Source organism: Clarias gariepinus, chromosome 1 (assembly GCF_024256425.1).
Source record: "Clarias gariepinus isolate MV-2021 ecotype Netherlands chromosome 1, CGAR_prim_01v2, whole genome shotgun sequence".
NCBI classification, from domain to species: domain Eukaryota; kingdom Metazoa; phylum Chordata; class Actinopteri; order Siluriformes; family Clariidae; genus Clarias; species Clarias gariepinus.
The window spans coordinates 51,406,095-51,422,044 of record NC_071100.1 but is presented as its reverse complement, the minus strand read 5'-3'; the positions used below and the strand labels follow the sequence as shown (position 1 = coordinate 51,422,044).

The 15,950-nt window shown below is 39.9% G+C and overlaps 2 protein-coding genes across 2 annotated transcripts in view; one reads left to right on the top strand and one right to left on the bottom strand.

Annotated features, from left to right (window-relative positions):
* Positions 1-15,950, bottom strand: part of copa (COPI coat complex subunit alpha) — a 124,139-nt gene that overhangs the window by 13,669 nt on the left and 94,520 nt on the right. The window lies entirely within an intron of this gene.
* LOC128525394 (cyclin-dependent kinase 4 inhibitor B-like) lies at positions 603-5,979 on the top strand. Its single transcript, XM_053497512.1, has 2 exons — positions 603-862; positions 5,668-5,979. The coding sequence occupies exons 1-2, from the start codon at positions 722-724 to the stop codon at positions 5,917-5,919; spliced, it is 393 nt and encodes a 130-aa protein (XP_053353487.1). The 5' UTR covers positions 603-721; the 3' UTR covers positions 5,920-5,979.

The window sequence follows — 15,950 nt, the reverse complement described above, 5'->3', positions numbered from 1 at the left end:
GTGAGAAACAGGTCCAAGCTCGAGATAGCACCGTTCCCAGAACCTCAATGTCAATGTACGGGGGAACATTAGAAGTTATTAGAACCGAGGGGGAGAAGGTTTGTCAAGGTATCTTCAGCAAGTACAAGCTCTCTAGTTATTACTGCCTCCGCTCAGGATCTCCTCAGTAACCACAGCCTTTATTCACACAGCGCTCCTCCCGCCCATTCACCTACTGTAGCTACCGGTGTGTGTGTGTGTGTGTGTGTGTGTACCGGTGAAGCGCGTTCCTCCTCCTCGGGGCACGCGACTGTCGGTAGCACTTTTAGGTTTGTAAACGCCATACCGCCAACACACACACACACACATACACACATACACACACACAATACTCACTATCCACCCACTTCACCCGACATACAACCAACGAAACAAGCTGAAAGAAAATAGAAATTAGCCTCACCTCAATCACACGCGCATGCGCACACACACACACACACACAGAGCGCGAGCGAGTATATAAAGAGAGAGATAATTGCTGGATTTTATCCTCTATGGGACCACACACACACACACACAAACATACAGACACACGCGCGCGCCTGGTGTAAAATACTCACACACACACACCTGTGCTCTCTGTGCCTCACCTGTCACACAGCACACAGTCCGGGCTCGAGCGCAGGGGAGAGACACAGGTGAGACAGGTGAGAGACACAGGTGAGACAGGTGAGACAGGAGGATGCGCGCCGCCGATGCGGACAGACTGGCGCACGAGCTGACGAGTGCGGCGGCGGGCGGAGACACTGCGCGCGCTGAGCTCCTGTTGAGGGACGGCGCTGATGTGAACCGCGAGAACCGCTTCGGGAGAACACCTGTACAGGTAACACACACACACACACACCTGGGTACACACACTCTCACACACTCATCACTCACTGTCTCCGGGAATCACAACAGGTGTGTGTGTGTGTGTGTGTAATTATAACGTAAATTAAAATGTAATAAAGCCGCAGTATCGCGCGCGTGTGTTTATAAACTAAACATAATTTAGAATCAATCGGAAAGATCGTTTATAAACGAAACTGAAAGTGCACGTCTCATCAGGATCAACTGACACTTTAAACACGCGCGCGCGCACGTGCGCACACACACACACACACACACACACACACACGTTCTCGTCTCTTTTTCTGCTTTTCTGTGATTCACAAATGCCACGTGAAGTTTTTTACAAATATTTCCACAAGCGCTTTTTGCCCCTAACCCCCCCCCCCCCTCCATCAATTTAACTGTTTGTTTCGTGTATGTGTGTGTGTGTGTGTGTGTGTGTGTTGAAAGTGTCAGTTGATCAGGCAGAAGAAAACAAGAATATATAAGTCAAAAAGTAACAATAATAATATTAATATAATAATCTGTGTGTGTGTGTGTGTGTGTGTGTGTGTGTGTGAGAGAGAGAGAGAGAGAGAGAGAGACCTGAGCGCAGTCATGAGCCAGTCACAATGAATGAGAGGACAATAAATTATTATTCCATTTGATTATTATTATTTTCTCTTTTTATTACGGTTTTAACCAAAATACTGTTTATGGTCTATCTGTTTCTGTTTTCTTCTGATTTACACACGTCAGTATTAGTCATGTCCTTAAAACAGCTTTCAGTCTTCAGAGAGAGAGAGACAATAGGCGATACAAACTAATAAACACTGAAAACGTCCCATAACTTTAGTCACACGCATACACATTCGATCCAGATAGGGCACGCGCGCACACACACACACACACACACACACACACAAACAGTAAGTCGGTATCATTTGTATATCATGTGTACACCCCCCCCCCCCCCAGCTGTCTGTGTGTCTGTTCTGTTATAAACAATAAAAATAATAAACTCCAAATTATTATTATTATTATTATTATTATTATGTTTGTGTTTCTGAGGGAAGTGAAACCCCAGCAGTTTTTTAACACGGAGCAGAGACTGTCATTTTGACATTACCTAAATCTAACACAGTTTATACAGTCACTTCATGAACAAAGTTAACAAACAACCTAATGAAATACAAATAAATACGAAAAGAAAATCTTTCGCGCTAAACAAACAATTTTCTGTAAATAAATCATTTATATATATATATATATATATATTTTTATATATTTCTAATCATGATAAAGTTAACCAAGTCACAGATTAATATATGTTTATGAAAATCATTATTGATTGATAAACTCGTTTCACATCATTAAAGTTCACAGATAATTAGCCTAAGTCTATAATTAATTTATTCAAGTTTAAATTCGCGAGATTTAGTTTAATTTGATTTTAATTTCGGTTCATAAGTTTTAAATGTGCAGGAAAAGCGCGCGCGCGCGCGTGTGTGTGTGTGTGTGTGTGAGAGTGATGTCTAACCCGAATTATTTTACTTTTAACAGAAAGTTGAATTTAGAGAAAACTAAAATGAAAGCGGCTCGTGCGAGAAAGGGGCGTGGCCTCGCGTTGGTTTAAACAGAATATACTGATGAAATAAAGATTCTAAAATGACACAATCTTAAAATAATAATTAGAAAAACAAAAGAGCAAACGATTATTTTATTTTTTAGTTAGTAAAATTCACACAGCAGGAGCTTACAAAATAAATTATTTTACTTATTTAACACTTCAATTCAGATGATTTTGTATTTTTATGGATATGTACATTTCTAAACAGAAGATAATTAATTACTAAATGTATTTTATGCTAGATACATTTTTATATAAATCCTAAATCAGTTATTATTAATAGTTCAAGTAAATATGTATATTTGAGAGGCACATTACACAAATCTGTATAATGTTTATATAATAGTGGTTCAATTAATGACTATGGATTGAAATCCTGGACATTTTTCATAAGAAATTGCAAATCGCATTTGCAATTGCATTTTTCTCATATGTGGACGTACAGTATAAAGTGTGAAATAATTTAAATGCAATTGCCAATTTCGCATTACCATTTGCTTTTTTGCCTTCGCAAAAAACAAAGTCTATTTGCAGTTGCATTTCCCATGTCTTAGTGATGAGCCTGTCATATATAAATAGAAAAATGCCTTTTTGCTTTCTCTGCATTGCGTATGTAGCCTGCCAAAACTCACACGCAATCGCAATTCATTTGCAATTGCATTTCTAATGCGTTACACGGAAACCTATCAATTAGCGTCAGGTTTTACATTTGAAATTTCTATAGCAAAAAAGTTATTGAATTTTGTTGATTTAATTGTATTTTTTTTTTGCAACTCATAATAGACAACAAAGTGCATTCATTTTCATACATATCTTCACAATTGTTATTTTTTATATAATAAAAAACACCCCGATTCTAATTTAACAAATTATCTGTTTTATTTGCACAAGAATTATCTGTAATCATTTATTATTTTAAATGTACATTAAAATAATTATTAATCAATTAACCAAATAAACAAACAAATAATCCATACTGTAGCCTAAGAGTGTAATATGTTTGATGTCCTGTGAGGTATTTCTCTGTAATCTTGTGTATTCTTCTGTAAATAAACGAAATTTACAAATTTTGTCAGATTTAGCTCCAGCAGGTTGTAACAGGAGAAGATCTATAAATATATATTTATTTGTAATAGCTTCTCTGTCCACTCCAGGGTAAGAAAATATGCGATTTGTCATTTGTGTGTGTTTATTTCTTGATAAACAAATGAGATAATCTCGGTTCATTGCTGAAATTCCCCCTTCTTGGTCGGCGACTGCGAGTGACGTCACTCCTCACACAATCCCGCCCCACAGTATAGACCCGCCCCTGACGCTGATTGACAGGTTTCTGTGTAACGCGTTGGAAATGCAATTGCAAATGAATTGCGATTGCGTTTAGGTTTTGGCCGGCTACATTTGCGACGGAGAGAAAGTGAAAACACATACGTGGTCATTGATTTTGCTATTTAAATATGACAGGCTCATGACTTGTAAGATATGGGAAATACAACTGCAAATGGACGTTTGGCAGTCAGTGTTTATTCGAATTTTTATAATCTATCTAAGTCTACATTCTCTGGGAAGAGAGTAGACCTCTTAACAGTCACTATGTCATTTGCAGTGGAGAACACGGTCGTACTAGAAATCCCTATTCCAAAAAAACCTAAAATCACAGGACTTGATGACTACACCAGCTGCCCTACTGTCTGTGGTTATGAAGTCATTTGAAAGACTTGTGTTGGTCTGAAGGACATTACTGGACCCTTACTGGACCCCCTGCAGTTTGCTTATAGAGCAAACAAGTCTGTGGACGATGCAGTCAACATGCACTGTAAACCCGAATAAGTTGGCAAAACGCAAAAAATTTTAGGTAATCAGTTACATCAAATTTTTTAAGTAATGATGGTTCCGGTTTTAAGTAAATGGAACTATGAGATTTTGAGTTTGTTGTACTCATTTTTTTCAGTTGTTGGAAATCAAATAAATTGTTGTTGGTCTTTCGGCTGCTCCCGGCAATGGGTTGCTACAGCAGACGATCCGTCATGCACACAAGCTTGGCACAGGTTTTACGCCAGATGCCCTTCCTGACACAACCCTTTCATTTGATCTGGGCTTGAGACAGGCACTTCATCCAGTTTTTGGGAATCGAACCTGGGCCTTTCGCATGGCAGGTGAAACACCTACCACTGAGCCGCCCGTGCCCTATTGCCCTGATGATGTCAGAAACAAAATCACTAGTCTGAAAGATTTTAAGTTGGTGGAACTTTAAGGTGACAGTTACTGTTACTTAAGTACTTAAAAGATACTTAAAATATCAAATTTGTTCAGCTAACTTGAAAAGTGTAATTTCTACAAACTCATAAATACCAAAAAGTTCTAAATACTCATAAAGGTCTATTAATTTGAACTAATTGTAATTATTTAAGTTAACAGTACTCAATATGTTTAATTACTTTGAGCATTAGGGTTTACAGTGTGGGACTGCACTTCATCCTTCAAAATCTGAACAAACCAGGGGCTTATGCAAGGGTCTTGTTTATAGATTGTTTTTATAAGCATTTATTACAATCATTCCAGTACTGCTACCGAGGATTTAGTTTTTAACCTGTTAGTAAAGTTCATGCTGAGGTGGGTATTTCGTAGCATAGCTCGGGCACTTTCAAAATCCAGTTTTTTAATACTTTGTTTCCCACAACAGAGTATGTTCTCATGTCGAATGTGATAAACATCCCGATAGGTTTGGTAATCACTTTTGCCTACTCTGATTCTGGTGCGAAGGGCTGCTTAAATGCAGCGGTGAGGAGCTGTTGTGGTTTAAATCCTGACTGCACACCAGGGTGATGTCAGTTCAGATGCGTGGCCATGCTTGATGTTTTGCGGCTTTCTCATTCCACAGCACCTACACATTGTAACCATTCTGTTCCTTTTCCGCCATCATTATATTTTATGGGGAAACCAAAATGCTCCCATACATAAGATCTTAATGACGTGAGGAACTTTTTCCGTGTTCTCCTGCTCCTCTAATTCATTACTTAAAAACAATATCAGCAGAATCTCTCTGTGATCTTTAAAAATTTAAGATTCATCTGCAAGTTTAAAAAATGATCAATTAATCTGCGGATCACTTGCATGTAAAAAGCACTGTGTGCATTACAAGCTCACCTACGTGTGTGTGTGTGTGTGTGTGTGTGTGTGTGTGTGTCTAGGTGATGATGATGGGCAGTGAGCACATGGCCAGCCTGCTGCTATCACACGGTGCGAACCCTAACATCGCGGATGTGAGTACGGGGGCAACACCACTACACGATGCTGCGCGCGAGGGTTTCCTCCGCACTGTAGAGTTGTTAGTCAGAGCCGGAGCTGATGTCACCACGCTGGACCACAGTGGACGGAGCCCAGCCCAGCTTGCACTGCAAGAAGGCCACGCCCACATTGCCAACTATTTACAGCACCTCTAATAATCTACTTGCTTTAGAAATGTTTTTAAAACTGTTTATAAATATGAATGCACAGATACACAGAATGCACTTTACACCTTTATTTTGTTAAAGTTTATTAATTCCTACATTACATATTAATTATTACACTCCTATGAAGCAAATTATTAAATGAAGAAATTAATCACTGACTATGTTTTTATTTGTGCTGATTTGTGTAATTTCTGCTGCGATAGTTTAAATTTAAATATACTGTACATCTAGCATAAATGAATGATAAATATATTATTTGTGTCTGTGAATTGTGTCCCCTTGTGTGTGTTGTTACATTAGAACCTTATTTATTTACTTAAAATAAAACAATATAAATAAAATTATCAGGAAATCATATTTATTTAAGTATTATTACAAGATCATAAATATTTTGTATCATTATATATTTTATAATTTTATTATATCTTATATGTCATGAGACTGAACCCAGAATAAGGAAATGTTTTGTGGTTTATTGTTTAGGCAGCTGAGGAATGTAATCAAGTGTAAACTATTGAACACTAAGCATTAACAGAGGTTTTATTTTTCTACTATAAAGTGTGTCAATAATGTCAGATTTATTTATTAATGTTTAAGACGTTGCATGTAGGGGGAATTGGTGCATCCGCAGATGGAAAACACACAGTGAGACATGCGCAGTAGAGTTGAAAAGAGGTACTTGGTGTGTTTGATGGAAGTGTGGAGGTTGGGCAAATAAAAGTCTAAAATGTTTGGTGTATGTCTGCCTTTCTCTAACAGAACCCATTTACAAGAGACTGGAGACTGTGAGGTTTGCAGCCCCTCTTACATTTCTGGTGGAGGCGGGTTTTAAATGCAATGGATGCGACATCACAGCGATGCACATATCGAGTTTAGACATCTGTTATCCATGGCGTCTACTTTGCTTTGTGTTTAAACTGTGGACAACTTTGTTCGTGAGTTTTTCACAGCAGTGTCAGATTACAGATATACTAAACAAGAATTGGTAAAAATTTTGAAATGAAATCATGAACTGTTTACGCATGAATTGCACGCAATTTACCTGCTACAAGTAGTTGACATGCCATGCAGCAATTAAATGGACATTTTCCGCCTAACTTTTTGGGGGATGGAAAAGAAGATTTTCTCTATTGGTGTATACGATTTGAAGTGATTGTAAAGGCCATCACGGATTTTGATAATGCCAAATTAGCTAAGTTTTTGCCAACCTGTCTCGGTTGTACTGCTTTTGGCTATTGGGGCAGTTTCTCCAGCGACATCTAGGATGATTATAAACAAGTGAAAAAGAAAATGAGGTTTTTGGCAAACAGGCTTATCTGTCCACAATTTAAAGTTACGTTAATGCACGCACACACCTACCTGCCGAATCTCTCCAGGTTTTTGCAGCTAAAATTAACCATTTGAAGGATGAAGCTTTTTTCCAATTAGGAGGCTAATGCTAAGAATTGAAAAAAATTCAGGTGCTTTGTGGCTGGAATTGAACCTTATCTACAAGTTCATATACATGAACAAGGTGTTGACACGTTAAACGCTGCTCTCAACACTGGCTTTATAGATTGAGCAGGCACACCAGGCAAACAAGGTGCTGCTTCCTTCTCACTCACAACAGTGGACATCTCCAACAAGAGCCTTTGCTGGATCTACCATTAACATTCTTCCACAGCTTGTACCTACCTCTCCTTGTTCTGCAACATCTACAGAACCTCAGGCAGTTCACTCAGCTACAACATGAAGGGACTTTGCCAAACTTCCACAGACTATAGATTGTTTGTCTGAGAGAGTGGATCAACTTCAGCTTGAGGTCAACAGACAGAGATATGCCAACAGACACAATTCAGTGGATCATCAAGAGTGTAGCCTTATTCCGGATGATGCTAGAGGGCACACATTTTAGCGTTGCAGGTACAACAGACATTTATATACTGATTTTGATTTTTTCTATGAACATAATAGACCTTCATACAGACAAAAGTACTGAGAGGGACTATTATGAAGCACGCATGACGGCTATCATGATCAAAGTCCTAGGAGGTCACATGAACACGGTCAATATGTCACAACCCAAGACCCGCTAAAACGTTCTTCTCGTATGGACCACAGTCAGAGAAATAGGTCATCAGACAACTACTTAACTAAACGGCAAAATCGTCGTTCTTCAAATCCAGGACATGTCCATCAGCATTAGGGTAATTACCGGTAGTTGACAATGAGGGCCAATTGCCAACCATTATTGACACCAGGCCCACTGGTAACATGTGTAAACCCCACACATGACTTCAGAAATCATTCCGGGTGTCACACAAAATGTCTGGATAATAATTGTAGGCTTTTGTTGATGCTGGTTTAACGGTACACCAGGTCACGTCCATGGTTCGAGCCAAGCCATGATTACCGTGACTCCATTCCGCAGCTTTTGTTTTGCTGCCTCATTTGCTGGCTCGAGCACACCAGCTCCCTATTTCATTCATCACTTTGCTCTATTTAACTCTTGCGGACAAGCAATCCTCCCTTGCCGAATTATTGTGTACTCCAAGCTCTGTGTTTTTCGTGTCTAGATTTTGCCTATAATACTTTGTTGTTTTACACACTGTCGACTCCTTTTGCCTCCTCCCCCACAGTTATGTCTCTTTGCTTTGTGAATTGGAATTGTCTTCTATGTTGACTGATTACCTGGCTTTCATCTTTTGCTTAAATTTCTGACTTTCTTAACCCCTAGTATAATTTCAACTTTGATCGCAGGTGCATGTTTTCTGAATCACCAGCGCTTCGCACTCGCAACTCCAATCTCTTCACATGGCCACTCTCTTCTTCAACCTGCACGCTGGATTCAGCACAGCTCCCTCACACAGCTGCAGCTTTAATCCCCTCACACAGTGGCTGTTCACTCTGCGCGTGGACACTTCATGCGTGCTGCAGCTTTGATCTCCCCACACAGCCGTGCTCACTCTGCTGGCCACTGTGCGTGCTCTGCATCACTCGTCCCTTAACCCCTGTCTACAGCCACTGCCAATCCATGCCACGGCCCACCACAGACAGCACCCCAATTACTGGTTTGCTGTGTAAGCTTCTCCTTATTTTCCTATCCTTCACGTCTTTCATTAAAATTACTAAAACCAAGTTTAGTTTGTTGTGTCTGCTTTTGAGTCCTTCAAGCCTGCCCTACACAGACATCCTGTGACAACTGGTGCTGATGTTCCTCTTATAAGTAAAGATTTTAAAATGTCTACTCCCACTTCACGTCAAAGACCCTTGTTGAAACATCTATTTCTGATGACACTTTAGATTCAGTGAGTACTTTGTTGGAAAATGTCACTTTGGGAAAATATACAGTGTCACATTCATTTCAAGTTATCAGCAATTACTCAAAAGTGGTTATACTTTGCTGGGACGTTTTGTGGTTAACATGCACAATCTTTTCAGCTAGGGGAAGACTCCATTTGCAAGTGTAAACCAATATAACCTTAAACTTGTGGATGTTACTGTGTCAACCACTACAATTGATCCTGCTCTGTCAAAGGCTTTTATCTCTGCAAAACTGGTGCCACACCATGCAGGTTTGCAGCCGAGTGGCTATACAGATGTGTTTAAGCCTTACTATCATGAAGACACAAAGGTGAGATTTGCATGGACTGTGAAAAAATGGATAAAGGTTCTATTTTTCTTAAAATGGTTAATCTTTTGGACATTTACTTGCACTGTAGCATTCGATTGGTACTTTTCATTCAATTTCCAAGAATGATTAGAATGTTTTTATGTAAATAATGTTACTGCTCAAAATGTTTTTCGTTTCAGTCAAATGTCAGTGCTTAAATCACCTACTGTATACTGCCAGATCTAATTAACACAGAGCTATCTGTGGCACAGCAAAAGAGTCAAATAGATTTACTAACATTGTTCTCTGATGTTTTCAGTCAGCATGTTCAGGATTATGGTAGAACTGGTTTAGTCACTCACAAAATCAGGACTTTAGATGACACTCCCATTTTCCAATGAGCATACAGAACTTCTCCTGCTCTTAAGGTAGACATTCACCATCAGGTCAAAATGCTCGAAGCATGGGATATACTAGATGTTAGTGATAGTCCCTGGTCAAGCCAGGTGTTAATGGTGAGGAAAAAAGACAATACTTACTGTTTTTGTATTGATTATTGCAAATTGAACTCTGTGACCATCAGTGATGCACATTCATTACCTAGGGTGGATGATAGTCTTGATGCTTGATGCTTGATGCTATCTTAGTATTTTTTTTTTTACCATAGATGTGCCTTCTGGTTATTGGCAGGTAGAACTAGACCCAGAGGACAGAAAAAAGACTGCACTTAACACTGGAGATGGACCGTATCATTTAAGGTCATGTCTATGGGCCTGAAGAATAGTCCACCCACATTCCAAAGACTGATGTAATTAGTCCTTAGAGGGTTGCATTGGACGAAATGTGTCATTTATTTAGCTGACATTATCTGTATGGTAAAGGATTTTAAGGATCACCTGTAATTACATGTCTTGTTAATTTATGTTGTTGCATGTATGTAGCACCTTGGTCCTGGAGGAATGTTGTTTCGTTTTATTGTGTACTGAATTGTATACTGTTGGAATGACAATAAAAGCCTACTTGACCTGACTTGACTTGACTTGACTTGACTTGTACAAGCATGTGTACATGTAACAACATAAATTAACAACACAACTCTACCGGAACCAGCTAGCTAACTAAGAGACCTAATTAGCTGACTAGCTCAGATATGACAGATTTACATTTTTTTTTAATTACCCTAAAAACTACTATATGCAAATGTGCAAACAAAGAATTACAGCTCAAAGTCTGAAAGTAAAACATTGGCCAATTCCTAAATCACCTACTGAGGTATGGGCATTTTTGGGCCTATGCAGTTATTATAAGTGGTTTGCTTGAGATTATGCCTTTCAAGCTTTTCAAGATGCTCTAACAGTCATGGCATTCCCTAACTTTAAACAGCCATTTACACTGAGTACAGATGCATCTTACAAAGCTATTGGTATGGTTCTGTCTCAAATTCAAAAAGGGCAAAGAGTGGGTTGTTGCATACGCTAGTCACGTACATACTTCTACTGAACGAAAACAGTCCACATTTGACAAAGAACTCTGGGCGATAGTCCTTTAGGCATTTTTGTCACCATTTAAGCAACTGCTCTTTTACAATTGTCACAGATCACAAACCTCTAGTCGGATTGAGAAAATTAATGTTGATGACCTTGATGTTAATCCCATGGGATGTAGAGGTCAGTGGGCTATGGAGCTGGACCTCTATGAACGGGGTGATCATTCACAAAGATGGAAAGAGGCAATCGAATGCTGATGCCATGTCTCAAATCCCTAGTTCCTTCTGCAACACCGAAATCCCTAACACAGAGAGTATCGAGTCAAAAAGATGATTTGTCTGCGATCTTTCAGGCGGCTGGTTCTCTATATTTTATTTTTTATTTCCATTCCCTAATTTATTTTTATGTCTATTGATAATTTATATTTTAAAGGTTACAAGCAGTCGTATAAGCATTTCACTGCATATTGTACTGTGTATGACTGTGTATGTGACAAATAAAAATTTTATTTTATTTAGGAGGCATCCTGAGGTGGTCTCAGAAATTGGTTTAACCCAGTGTGAAACCAATAATATTACTTTTGAGCCGGTGCGTTCCCTATCCGATCATTTTTTGTCGTGAACACGGCGTCGTCTCAAGAAATATCTGCGTACACACGAAAACACTGAAAACGGTGTAGTATATATGCCAGACCAGTATGGGGCGCTGTAATTCTGCCATAGAGATACACTATACACGGAGAAGAAGACTTTGAGCATGCGCATAACCTTGCGCACTGTATACGAACCAAGATTGTGTTGTCCATTATCGCTTGTTGCTCATAACAGTTGCATAGAAGCAATAGATTTTGCTGTAATAAGGCTAGTAGGCTTTGTAGCAATACGAACACAATCATGTAGTCCGCCATTATTGTTGTTGCTGTTACGTGTGACGCAGCCGACACGTGATGTGATGACATCATCGTTTCACAAAATATACGGATTGGCCGTACACACGAAGACGCAAGGGTGTCATTTTCAGATTTATCCACTTTGGGACCCGGTTTAAAAAAATAGCGGTTTCAGTCTCCTAAAACGCCAGATCCGTGTGGACGAAACGCCAATACGATAAAAAATGTATACGTATACAGCAAAACGCGTTTCTGTGTGGACAGGCCCTGAGTCTGGGAGATGAAGGAAAGGACACTGCCTATTATCAAAAAACAGATCTTCTCCCTTCACAGGTCTATAGTTGGGTTGAAAAACAAGAAAGAACTAACCTTAGACATGTTACGGGTAAATTAAGGAATTTTAAGTGGCAAGTTCCACGTATGGTATTACAGGAGGGAGTATTTTGTTGTACAGTGTGTGTGGCCCCAGGTAAACCTTAAACGTATCAGGTGGTAATTCCGGATACTTTACATTAATTCAATTTAATTCAATTTTATTTGTATAGCACTGTTAACAATTGGCATTGTCCCAAAACACAATCAAAATAATTATTTAAGCTTGTATGAAATTTAAAGGTGTATGAATCTAAATGGTCAGATAGTCCCTGGTGAGCAAGCCGAGGGCGACAGTTTCAAGGAAAAACTCCCTGAGATGGTAATAGGAAAAAAACTTGAGAGGAACCAGACTCAACAGGGAACCCATCCTTATCTGGGTGAAACAGAAAGCAGGGATTGATCTGCACTCATACTGTGTGTTAGGTGGCAGGCAGTTCAGCATAACAGTTGATGTTAATTGATGTTAATATGGAGTCCAGTTAGTTATTGAAGACCCAGGTAGACTTGTATAAAGTTCCAGTTCTGAACTATCAAACAGTCAAGTCCTCAGAGAAACAGCTGCCAACACCAGTCGAGGCCAGAACCGTCTTCTAGGTAGAGAGAATCATCCCCAAACACCAGACGCATCACAAAGAGACACACGGAGCATCCATGTGACGAGATCTCCAACCAGAAACGGGGCACCAGGATGGGTCAGACAGGTCCGGAGGGCAGAGGGAGTCTGGATCACTGGCAGCTCAGGAACGACATGTGTAGCTCGACAGAGAGAGGGAAAGAAAGAGCGGGAGAGAGGGCAGAAGAGGAGAGTTACAGAACAGAACAGTTAGGTCTGGTCACAGTCACATGATGAATAATGTGAATGTATATTTAGTGTAAAGTGCAAGCAGAGACTCTGGCAGGACTAACTATGACATCATAACTAAAAGGGAGGAGCCAGAAGGAAACACAGACATGAGGGGGAACTGAGATGTAAAGCAACCAATCACCTCATCGTCAACAAACCTGAGTGATCAATGAGAGTGGGGAAGACAGCATCCAAACATACAAGTTCACCATAATACTCTACGTCCATGAGTCCCCCAGATCTGCTCCTTTACCTAAGGCTAATCTATTTATAAAAATGCTTGATTAAATAAATAGGTTTTTAGCCTGGACTTAAACACTGAGACTGTGTCTGTGTCCCAAACACTATTTGAAAGACTATTCCATAATTTTGGGACTTTGTAAGAAAAAGCTCTGCCCCCTGCTGTAGTTTTCATAATACGCGGTACTGACAAGCAGCCTGCATCCTTTGATCGAAGTAGGCGTGGCGGATCGTAAGACACTAGCAGTTCGCTCAGGTACTGTGGCGCGAGACCATTTAATGCTTTATATGTCAAGAGTAGTATTTTAAAATCAATGCAAAATTTTACAGAAAGCCAATGCAGTGAAGATAAGATAGGTGTGATGTGCTCGTATATTCTGTTTCTAGTAAGAACTCTTCTTCTTCTGCATTCTGAACTAGCTAAAGCTTGTTTATGCACCTAGTTGAACAACCAGACAGTAGGGCATTACAATAGTCCAACCTAGAGGTGATAAAAGCATGAACTAGTTTTTCTGCATCATTTAGCAACAATATATTTCTTATCTTGGCAATATTTCTGAGGTGAAAGAATGCTATCCTGGTAATATTATCTACATGAGCTTTGAATGAAAGGCTGGAATCTATAATCACACTGAGGTCTTTTACTGCTGCACTTGATGGAACAGAAAGGCCATTTAAAGTTACTGTGTGATCTAGAATCTTACTCCTAGCTGCTTGTGGTCCTATGACTAGAACTTCTGTCTTATCTGGATTAAGCAGAAGGAAGTTAATAGCATCCAATTTCTTATGTCCTGCACAAATTGCTCAACTTTAGTAAGCTGGTAACTTTAGTAAGTAAATGTGCGCTGTGTGTACATTATTACTATGACACACTTTAATTGAGACAAGATAGTGATCTAATATAACTTCAGACAGTGGGGCTGTGAATACATTTCTTATACTTAATCCGAAGAATATTATTAAATCTAAAGTGTGACCTGCTTTATGAGTGGGTCCTACTACACACTGATTTACTCCAACTGAGTCACATTGTATGGCTCAATTGCCACAGCTTTGCACATCTCCCTTGTTCTTAAAAATCGGCACCAATACACTTCTCCTCCAATCCTCTGGAATCCTCAAACTCTCCAAGATCTTGTTAAACAAACTAGAAAGTGTTCTATTTCGTTTTCCCTATTCATCAACTCTTTAAAGTACTTCTTCCATCTTCCCATTACCCTCCTGGCATCTGTCATTACATTTCCATCTCTATCTTTAATTACTCTAACCTGCTGCACATCTTTCCCATCTCTATCTCTCTGCCTGAGCCAACCTGTACAGATCCTCCTCTCCCTCCTTACTGTCCAATCTAGCATACAAGTCCTCATATGCTCTTTGTTTGGCCTTTGCCCCCTCTACCTTCACCTTACGCTGCATCTCCCTGTACTCCTGTCTACTCTCTTCAGTCCTCTCAGTGTCTCACTTTTTCTTAGATAGCCTCTTTTCCTGTATACACTCCTGGACTTCATCATTTCATCACCAAGTCTCCTTGTCTCCTTTTCCCTTACCTGATGATACACCAAATACCCTCCTACCTGTCTCCCTAATCACCTTAGCTGTAGTTGTCCAGTCACCTGAAAGCACCTCCTGACCACCCATAGCCTGTCTCAACTCCTCTCTAAAGACTACACAACATTCTTCCTTTCTTAGCTTCCACCACTTTATCCTCTGCTCTGCCTTTGTCCTTTTCACCTTCCTCACCACCAGGGTTATTTTACACACCACCATTCTGGCTACACTCTCCCCTACCAACACTTTGCAGTCACTGATCTCTTTCAAATTACAACATCGACACAAGATGTAGTCCACCTAAGTGTGTCTGCCTACACCTTTATATGTCACCCTATGTTCCTGGCTTTCTGGAAGAAAGTATTTACTACTGCCAATTCCATCCTCTTTGCAAAGTCTACCACCATCTGTCCTTCTACATTCCTGTCCTGAAGACCAAACCTGCCCATCACATTTTCATCACCTCTGTTCCCTTCCCCAACATGTCCATTGAAGCCTGCACCAATCAACACTCTCTTACCTTTGGGGATGCTCTGCATCACTTCATCTAACTCACTCCAGAATTTTTCCTTCTCTTCTAACACACAATCTGTGGAGCATAACCACTAACAACATTGAACATCACACCATAAATTTCCAGCTTCAAACTCATCACCCTATCTGATACTCTCTTCAGCTCTAGAACATTCCTTACAAACTTCTCTTTTAGAATAACTCCTACTCCATTTCTTTTCCTATCTACACCATGGTAAAACAATTTGAACCCTGATCTTAAGGTTCTAGCCCTGCTACCTTTCCACCTGGTCTCCTGGACACACAGTATATCCACCTTCCTTCTCTGCATCATATCAACCAACTCTTTTCCCTTCCCTGTCATGGTCCCAACATTCAAAGTCCCTACTGTCACTCCTAAACTTTTGTCTTTCCTCTTCTCTCTCTGCTTTCGAACACGCCTTCCTTCTCTCCTTCTCCGACCAACAGTAGCCCAATTTTCACCGGCACCCTGTAGGTCAGCAGCACCAGTGGCGGTCGTTGTTAACCCGG